Source organism: Epinephelus moara, chromosome 19 (assembly GCF_006386435.1).
Source record: "Epinephelus moara isolate mb chromosome 19, YSFRI_EMoa_1.0, whole genome shotgun sequence".
Classification (NCBI taxonomy): Eukaryota; Metazoa; Chordata; class Actinopteri; order Perciformes; family Serranidae; genus Epinephelus; species Epinephelus moara.
In genome coordinates, this window is record NC_065524.1 from 121,228 (window position 1) to 131,643 (window position 10,416).

Below are 10,416 nucleotides of genomic sequence, written 5' to 3' on the forward strand. Positions count from 1 at the left end.
GGAGTCTGGAGCTCTGGAAGAGGAGGCTGACAGAGAGGGAGAAGGTCCTTCTCCTCAAACACAGCAGGGGAGAAGCTGAGCCCGACCCCACAGACCCGTACCCAGAGATCCACCTGTGCCCAGGGTTCACGGAGCTCAGCGGCCCCCTGCTGAAACACACTGATGAGGAAAAACTAAGCCTGCAAAAAGCTGAAAAAAAGACTCTGTACACAAGCTGTGTAAAAACTATCCACAGAACACAGCTGTGTGACAGAGCAGAGTGTGTGTGGACTGAGAGGCTGGGTGGGCGGAGCCCACAGTGGAGAACTTTGTACAAACCTCCTCTGAAAAAGAGAACCGGAGATCTCCAGTGGAGGATCTTGCATGGTGCCATTGCAACTAATGCCTTTTTATTTGTTCTTAATCACAGTGTTTTAAAGGAGTGCCCATTCTGCGGGCTGACCGAAAGCATCTTCCATGTTTTTACTGAGTGCAGGAGATTGGCAGAGATTTTTAATGTTTTAACCCGTGTTTTTAGCCTATTTGGCGTCCTGTTTACTGCCCCTGTTTTTATTTGTGGAGTTGGTTTTAAAAAAACAGAAAAAGCAAAGTGCCAACTCCTAAATTTTTTAATTGGTGAAGCAAAAATGTCAATCTACCTGACCCGTAGGGACAAACTGCAGGGTGGGCTTGACCCTGTGATCCTGTGGAGGCACAACATGAAGACCAGACTGAGGCTGGAGTTTTGTTTCCACAGGATCACAGAGAGCATTGATGTGTTTGAACAGCAGTGGGCTCATGAAGAGCTGCTGTGCCGAGTGAATGAGAGAGAACTAGAATTTGCATCATTCCTCAACTGATATATTGATTGATACGATGTCGTATGCTGTAAAGCCCTGTGAGGAAAATTGTGATTTGTGATATTGGGCTTTATAAATAAAATTGAATTGAATTGAATTATCTCATACTGGATAAAGTATTAGAATGAAAAAAAGCATAAAAGACAGGTTTAATGATATGATATGATATGATATATGATATGATATGATATATGATATAAATAAGAAACACTTACCAGATTTTGTCATATACTTGGTGGTGAGGGCACAACACCTCCCCTGCAGTTGTGCCTGCACCCTCCTGGTTTCTGCCACTCCAGATGATCTAACAAATCACAAAGAAACTTATCCTCATATACACTATAGTAAGTAATGAAATTCCAATCAAATCAATTAATTGATTACAATCAAATTACAATTTAAAATGGTATGATGAAAAATATGTAGTACCTCACACTTGGTTGAATGGGCCTTGGCATGCATGACAGACAGGAATGGCCTCATCTGCAGCAAAGGTCTGAGGTCCATCATGGATGCTGCCAGCTTCTCCAGGTAGGGCCAGTATTTGCAGGCAATATCTGTGCAGTAGAACTGCCCTTTTGTGGTTGCCTGAAGCTCCACAAAAGGGCAGGGGATAGGCAAATATTTCTCCCCTGTACATAATGAGAGCCTTGAGCAACACTCCATGCCTGCAAACAACCACTTCAAGCCCCTCTTCATCAAGTTTGCTCGCTCTTCTTGCAGTCTCCCGAGCAGCAGACCACTGACTTGCTCCGCAGGTTCCTCTCCCTGCAGTCTGCATGAAAAAATATTCTGGTTAAAACTGAAAGCTGTCTCAAAATTAGTTATTTTATCCATCAGGAACATGGAGTGACATCAACTGGCATCTTTGTGATTTGAGACACTAAAATTTACTTTCATACTTTTACATAATACTAGTTTGTGTTATATAAGCTGACACCAAATGGTCTTGACAGATACAAAAATCATAATTTTCAATTGTCTCAATTGTCATTTTTGGCCACATAACGTATTTAAAGCAAAGTTGCAAACATTACTAACACTTTTAATTTTGCCTCTGACGTCCTCAACAAAATGGTGGACATCTGCGTCTCTGGAGATAAAGGTGCCATCAAAATATGGCTCCTCTGACCTTAATGGGATAAGAAAAAAGATGATGTTCATCAACCTCAAACATTATTTTTTCAGTTTACTTTACAAAATGTACTACAAAGTAAATCAACTAACCCTTTAGACTGCCGAAATCGGTATTGTTTTCTGTTGCCATCTGCACAGAGGGCAAGCATGTTTGGTGTACATGCTGGGCAGGTGAACTGTTCCACGTTGGCCATTCTGTCACATTGGTACTGGCAGAATGTATATTCAACGAAGCTTCGTTGGAAGACATCTCCATGTATTTTCCCATCCTGTTGATTAGTAAAAAGTAAAATGACATAGCTACACTAATATTATCTTATCTCTACTTCAGGCAACTTTCATCCAGACTGAACTTAACCTTCCAAAGTGAACAGTCCTGTTCTCCAACATCCGCAAAAATGCTTGTCTTGACAAACTTGGGGCAACAGTTTTCATCTCTTCGAATGTGCTGAAGACATCCATTGAAAACGTGTGTCAGCATGCACAGTTGCCGCCCAATATCCACGCTTTATAAGGTCTCCCCGGTCAGGTATCCACTGTGCCAGACAGAATCTGCACAGCAGATTTGGCATGTGCAAATCATACCGGCCTAAAAACAAAAAGTAGTACATTAAATTGCTGGTTATTTTGAGACACACACCGGGGCAAAAAATTAAAATTAAAATATAAAGCTACAGGTCATACCATTAATGCAAACCAAAATGACCGCTCTGCCAGCTGACTCTGATGTTTACAGGGTCACATTTGCATATCTGGGAGGGTCTCACTGTTGGCAATAGACCTTCTGAAATGAGAAGATTAATTAAGATTAGAATTTAAGAAAAATAACATGACTCAAAAAAACAACTTTACCAAAAAAGATTAACAAATTACCTTGACTGACAAGTGAATACATGCCATCCTTTTTGGCACAGCACACTGTTGGCTTGATGGGCTTGTAAATCCCCTCAATGCATGAGTCCCTGTTATGAAGTGTGAGCTTTGTGTGTATTTGTATGTCACACTCCATACACAGCCACTCATCTGGCATGCAGTCTCTGCAGCGAATGATGGCAGGGGATGTGCAATGGCTGCTCTTCTTGTCAGGAACTTCGTTGCAGAACAGCAAACAGTCAATGTGATGGGCCCTTGCTTTCCGCCACTCATCCTGGGCTGCAGTTTAGCGCAAGCTCCACGATGAAGATGTTGAAGGCTGTTTCGATGGCTGTTCTGATGAGGTCAGAATGTCCTTTAACATCTGCATCTCAGTGTCTGAAAGACAGATAAAATAAAATGAACATTCATGTCATGCTTTCCATCTTCTTCTTCTAACCGCTTCATCCTCTTGAGGGTCGCGGGGGGGCTGGAGCCTATCCCAGCTGACATTGGGCAAGAGGCAGGGTACACCCTGGACAGGTCGCCAGACTATCGCAGGGCCATGTCATGCTTTGTACTAACTTAATTAATTACAGTAAGGTGTAATCTTACCAAATAAGTGTTGAGAGCTGTTGTCTTGGCTCACTGTAGGAACCTCCTCATACTCCTCACTGGGAGCCACAGAAACTGAAAAGATACATAGACAAGAAAGAGATAAAAAAAAAAAATACATCTGTTACAGGCATAAAATTCAATGTTTGTATTGGGCTGCACATTTACTTGAAATATTGACAGCACATACGGCCAAGTGCAATATCTAAATCGCAGAGGTGTCAATATTTGGAAAAAAGTATGAGAAAACATTATAATGAAGTACTGTGGTACTGCAGAGATGGCCTGACAAGCAAATCTTGTTCTCCAGAGGAAAGAAAACATGTTTGTATGGTACAGACCTCAATAAATGTCGCATCATCATGGTTTTAATTCTTTTCTTTTTTTTGAGTAAAAATGAAAATTGTGACGCAGAAATTATCTTTCCAACTAATCATTAATTACTGTCATGATAATCACAAATTTTCCTGGTAAAATTCCCTTCATTTTGCTCTATTGTAGAAAATACAAAGCTAGCGTCTTCCGATTAGGGCACACCTAACCTTTAGAGTTTTGTATCAGGTCAACCAAGCTTCACATTAGTCACTGAAAATGAAGGCATGGGTAATTTCCAGGTCTGACTGATAATTAGGTCCATGACTCACAAACAGTTTTTTAATGTGTTTTTTTCTCAGCACTTGAAGATCAAAAAACATAATAGTAAGAGAAAACATAGACAAATGAAAGGTTTCTACTGAAGGTTTAATGGACCACCACAGTGATTTGGATCTTATGGTTCCATCTCCTTAAGAGAGGAATGGGACCACACATCCAGGAACTAAATCTCTGCTTCAGACTCACTACCTGCTTCATTTTGACTTCACTTATCTTGTTTCCAGACCTATACCAAATATACATTGTAAAACAGATGAAGTTGACAACATATGGAACAGATCCAACCTGTGACCTTTCTAATGGCGCAATTTAAAAGACAATACATAAAGGAAATGTATATAATTATATATAAAGGACAAACATAAAGGAAATACACTGGAGGCCCCACCCAGTTTGGTGGTCTATGTTTCAAACACAATTAAATGACATAGGGCTATGTTAGCTGAATTTTGAATACCAGGGAGACAGTTACTCGATATTACCCATTTGAGGGGGGTAATAACAAGTAATTTTGCAAGACATAAACCACCTGTAGCTGAAGCACGTGTCCTTGTCTCTCCACTCCTAGTTCTTTTCACTAATGGACGTCCTTCTGCATCTCTCTCCACCCATCGGACTTGAAATTTAGTGCCCTTAGCAGGTATAGTGGATGCTGCTTCGTCCTTGGTTTTCTTTGCCTTGCATGACAGAAAGTGAACATTGTATGATAACACTTAAATACATTCAACTCTTGAGAAGTTTCGTACAAATTTCACTCTCCAATTCACACACTTTAGTATCATCACCAATACTGCAAGATTACTGAAGATACTCACTTTTTCTTGAGCCAGAAGCATGTCTGCAAGGAAAATAGCATCCTCTGCTTTGCCTTTGTCTTGCTGATCAGCCATTTCAGACAAACATATTGGCAGGCAGAGGGACGGTCAGACGGATAGACAGACAGAAAAATAGATGGATAGACAGAGAGAGAGATGGTTTGTGTGTGTGTGTGTGTGTGTGTGTGTGTGTGCGTGCGTGCGAGAGAGAGAGAGAGAGAGGGGTATAGGAGTGGCTCTTAAAAGAGCCGTTGGTTTGTTTTAATAAGAAGGTACAGGTGGAGGATATAGGGATAACAACAAGAGCTGTTAGACAGAAGAAAAAAAGAAAATGGTTACTTATCTTATAGCAAGACTTATAGGATTTCTCATATTATAAATGCAGAACTGTAACAAAATAAATAAGATGACTGTGATACTGCACAATGTAAAAAAATTGCTTCAGAGTCTATGTAATCATATTCAACATGGTCACTGCATGGATGTTAGCAAAATAAAGGACAGGAGCTATTTGAGGACAATATAGATCTACTAAACTGAGCTGAATTCATTGAAATTAATTCAATTCACCATCTAAACAGCAGGGCAATCCTCTTTCTACAGAAAGCTTGTGACTGTTATTAACTTGTTGCAGGAAATGTGTAAAATAGGAGAATAATGGAGAGCCTGCACCACAGAATAGAGTAGACAGTACACACAGACAAGCTCATCTTCGCGTCACATTTCATCATCAACAAGGCAGTGACATTTCTCTACTCCACGTTGCTATAGTGACATATGATGCCTGCGGAGCGACTGTTTATTAACCTGCTATACCATTAATTCATTTATCAGCAACTTAACAGTAACTTCAAAATGAGTTCCACAGTCCACACATGCACATATAACGTTACAGGAAGTTTAAAACCACATTAGGACTTTTTAAATGGACCTTGGCCGACCAGACTTAAATTGATAAAAAGATGACAGGACTCTGGTGGGTTGGATCACGTCACGTCCACGCAGCGTCCTGTAATATGTTCAGACTTAACAGTAACCCAGACGTTGCTTATACTTCCTCTACTTTAACAAACATTAACATAAAGCTATAAAAGAGACGACTCTTTCAGCTGACGGTAGCTGTAAAGCTAGCATAAATGCTAAAAGAGCTAGCTGGACAGGATTACCTCTCCAGACACCGTACCATTAGGCTACTTCTCCTGACGACCTTCGGCTCTACCGCCTAATGAAATGTAATAACATGATAAAACTCACAGTCAACCTCAAACATCTTAGACAAAAGCCATTAACGAATAAAAAATAAAGAAATCAGGCATGTATCATCATCTTACCTGGCGCAGAGGGGGCTGGGAATGATCTGTATATTTTTCGTGGGTCCGTGAAAAAAGTGGGTCCGTAGGCATCGAAAAAATGATCGCCCCCTGCTGGTACTGCAACTTCAAGGAGGCGTGTCTTTTACATGCCTAGGCGAGGTAAACCGTGACCCTGACACGGGATCGCCTATGGACCGGCGGGTGTATTACACGCTTCGCCATGATACTGGGTTGTCACAGGAGTGGATGTCTGCCGCATGGGTGACTCATTAAAGGAGGAACTGCCTGACAATTTTGAGTGTTCTTGGCCAGATTCCTGTAAGATAAAAGAAAATGAGCTACCACAAAAGCAACATTTCTTTGTTTTCTGTGATAACAAAAACTGCAATGTAGCACTGACAGTTCTGCACAAGTATAAATAAGCAATCTGTTCCATTTTAGAGGTTAAATCGCTTCATCAAATTACTGAACACCTATCAATTAATCTAAACTTAACTGAACACACATGTAGACTACCATGGCTGTTCCAAAAACACTGTGCTGTTAACTCAATGTGCTGCTACCAACTTAAATTGGTGGTTAGTTTAGGCCACATCACTAAGAAACTGACCTCCTCCGATACACCATGACAGGCATGCCAGACTGCTTTTCTTCGGTTCTCGGTTCAGTTCTCCGCGCCTGGGAAAAGATCCCGCAAGTCTTCACGAGACAGGGTGATCATCATTGCCTCAGTGATGTCTGCAGCTATAAAAACATTGGAAGACAAACATAGCAAGATGAAACAGTGTCCTAGAAATTAAACTGCATGATACTATTAGAAGTTGATACTTCATTAGCTATTGCTAACCAGTTTAGTATAGAAATGTGCCTCCGCCGTATTCCTGTCTGTGTCTGTGACCCCCGTTCAACCCACAACCGGCAGGATTCGCCTTTCGTTTCTGCTGCTGGTTGAAATCTGTACGCACAGCGTGTTCCTGAATGATTTCTTTTGCTTGCACAAAACTATTTTTAGTCGCAAATGCCAGTAAAATGCTCCCACAGTAGAGCTCTGTGGAAAACAAATCACTGTAGCATATATAAACAAATTTAGCCTACAAGTAAAAATAAATTTCAGTCAGGACCACTTTGTCAAAAATAATCTTTATTTACTTGCACAAGTTATATTACGTTTGGCGGTATGGTTCTGTTCTGGGACCCCCTGCTTTTCCACGCGCTTGCCTGGAAAGCCTGAGGCAGGAAGAGCACACCTTCCTGCCCTTCATGAACCATCATGAACGGCTATAGCAGGGAGCGCAGCAGCAAAAGAAACCCAGATAGAGCAGAGAAAACAGCATGACAGGAGGAGCTGGGGTGGAGGTGGGTTGCGATTACCAGCAGNGTTACAGAGAGAGGTTTTGAGTCCCAAGTGTCTGAGTTTTTGTGTGAGCTGTGTAGGAGCGAAAATCGGTGCCTGGAAGTGGGCCAGATGGCACCCGACCTCGTCTCCTACTTCTCCTGCAGATCGTCCTCTGATGTTGATTTAGTACCTTAGGTTCAGTTGGCAAACACTGAGAAACACTGGAGTCAAGCAGAATCAGGTGCAAACGAGTTTAATGTGTTCACAAGCAACAACACATACAACTCATTGAGTCAGGCTCCGGAGCACGACTGAAGTTTCGCTCTCTGCGTTCTCTCTTTTATGCTGGTGAAGATTCGAGAATCTCCACCCTTTTCCTTTAATCCTGCCCACCTAAACCCAAACCTACTGGTGGCAGATCCTTTTCTTTTTAGCCTTTTCCCATCTGGTCCAAATCTATTGGTAGTAGGCCCCTTGGGCCCTTGCCCAAATATGACCTAGGCCTGGAAATCCCCAAATTCTCCCACCCTTAGGTTTGAGCCTGGTTTCACTTTATTTTTTAAAAATATATAAAACTTGGGGACTTTCTCTATACGGTCCCCTGTGCGTTCATGCAATGTGAGCTTAGAATGTGTGTCATGCAATACAAATATTAAAGAGTATATGTGTGTTATTATTAAACAATACATGATGTGGTGTATGTGTGCTCTTCAATATGAATGCATAACCCTGTGTTATGAATACATAAACTTGTATAACCTTATTTTATCACACAGTGATGCATAACAAACAGTTTTATAGGAACTGGTAACATAAAACATGGTTTCAGTCAGGACCACTTTGTCAAAAATAATCTTTATTTACTTGCACAAGTCATATTACGTTTGGCAGGATGGTTCTGTTCTGGGACCCCCTGCTTTTTCACGCGCTTGCGTGGAAAGCCTGAGGCAGGAAGAGCACTCCTTCCTGCCCTTCATGAGCCATCATGAACGGCTGGAGCAGGGGGCGCAGCAGCAAAAGAAAACCCCCCAAAACGACCATACCAAGCAAAAACTCCCTGGCCCTTCTTGCTACAAGAAGGAGCCAAGAGAGGCTATCTGAGTAGGAGATAAATGTATATTAGAAATTTAGAAATTAAATCTAATTAATCAAACCCTCAACCTAACGGAATGTGGAGAGATTAAAATAGTCATACCATGGTCTATATCTTTATTATGATAGCCAGCGTTTACAGAGCACTCATTGCTTTTGAGCATCTAGGATGGCTCGAACCTCGGGGCGCAGATAACATTCGTAGGCAGATGATGACCATCTGCCCATGGCTTTTAAGGTGGACACAGGCGCTATCATTGCTGCTGTTGTAGCTGCTCCTATGCGGAACGAATGAGCTGTGTAGCGTTCTGGTGGGAGTCCGCAGGACTGGCAGAGGAGGCGGAGACGAGCGGTGAACCAAGCACGTGACATGGGCTCCCCTCTCTCTGTGGCAAACAGCGGCTCTTGCTGGCTGGCTTGAGCACGGCTTCTCAAGTAGCGGACCATGGAAGAAAACGGACAGAAAGCAGAATTAGTTTGAGCAATTACAACAGAAGTTCCTTTCCTGTCTCTATCAGTTTTGGAATGTTTCAAGTATAGACAAAGGTAGTGGCTGTTAACGGTTACATCGGCTATAGTGAGGTCGTGCGAAGGATCAAAAGATCGTGTGCGTGTGGTGAACTCTCCGCATCTTAAAAAGCCGTAAAAAGCTGTGAGGAAGACAGTTTCTAAAAGTAAGTCTGTATATGAATCGAAGCACCCAACCCTCAAGTGTGTGATTAATTTGTGCAATAATGGTGGAGTGAAAGGGAGACGAATATCATTGCCTTGTGGTTTCTCTCTTTTAAAGCCGTTTAGCAGGAGTTGAATGGATGGATTTCCTAGCAGGCTGTTGGTGGATGGATCCAAACAGTGCAGGTGGAACTGCACACCTGCTAGAAGGCCTTTGATGGAGGACGGCTGCATTTTGCGGGACTCAAAGCAGTGAACCAGGAAGGCACATACAGTGGGAATATTTACAGGCAAAATAGCAACTGAGAAAGTGGAACAAAATGAGGTGAAATAGGACCATGCAGAGTCATACAATTTTAATGTGGATTTTAACTAATCCAGAACGCATATAATGAGCCGCTGACAGCATGTATGACTGCAGGGTCAATCTAGCACCGTTTGGCAGAAAGGAGTGCAAGGCAGGCTGGATGGCGTAGCTTCTGGACACATCCTGTGGAATTTCTGAAATTCAAATCGAGATAATGCATCAGCAATCTCATTGTCTAATCCTGGGATATGGACTGCTCGAATAATGAAATTCCCCAGCACAGATGCCCAAGTAAGTCGTCTTACGAATCTGTTAATGAATGGTATGGAGGAACGCCCTTTGTTAATAATATGGACAGCTGTTTCGTTGTCGCAGAAAAAGAGGATTTGCTTCCTGGACCAGTGTTTCCCCCCAAATAAGACATGCTATAACAATAGGGTATATTTCCATTAATGCAGAAGAAAGAACATTGGCTGGTAAAGATGACAGTTCTTTTGGCCACACATCAGCGAACCACTGGTTATTAAAGAACCCCCCAAAACCAACGGAAGGAGCTGCGTCGGTGAATAACCTAATGGCCACAGAAGATTCTGTATTATCGTTATAGGAAAAAGAAATGCCATTCCATTCCTGGAGCAGCAAAGACCAGAACTGGAGCTCTGATCTGCACCCTTCATCCAAATTAACCATGTCGTGTAGATTTTTGACAGTTTTTGAGAGGTCGAGAAGCCTGGATATGAAGGAGCGGCCCTGAGGAATAACGCGCATGGCGAAATTGAGATGA

General features: G+C 42.1%; 1 protein-coding gene across 3 annotated transcripts in view; it reads right to left on the reverse strand.

Annotated features, from left to right (window-relative positions):
- Positions 1–10,416, reverse strand: part of LOC126406520 (uncharacterized) — a 44,448-nt gene that overhangs the window by 31,406 nt on the left and 2,626 nt on the right. Inside the window, exons 2-13 of one of the 3 annotated variants that reach the window (XR_007571704.1) lie at positions 6,836–6,969; positions 6,244–6,541; positions 4,913–5,218; positions 4,627–4,774; positions 3,444–3,518; positions 2,850–3,227; positions 2,661–2,760; positions 2,335–2,565; positions 2,067–2,245; positions 1,881–1,971; positions 1,269–1,614; positions 1,055–1,143 (exon numbers count right to left, since the gene is read on the reverse strand). Coding sequence is in view for 1 of the 3 variants with exons in the window: in XM_050070834.1 (XP_049926791.1) it covers positions 2,067–2,170 (104 nt within the window). In the remaining 2 variants the exon portion in view is untranslated. The other 2 variants (XM_050070832.1, XM_050070834.1) reach the window with 2 other exon arrangements.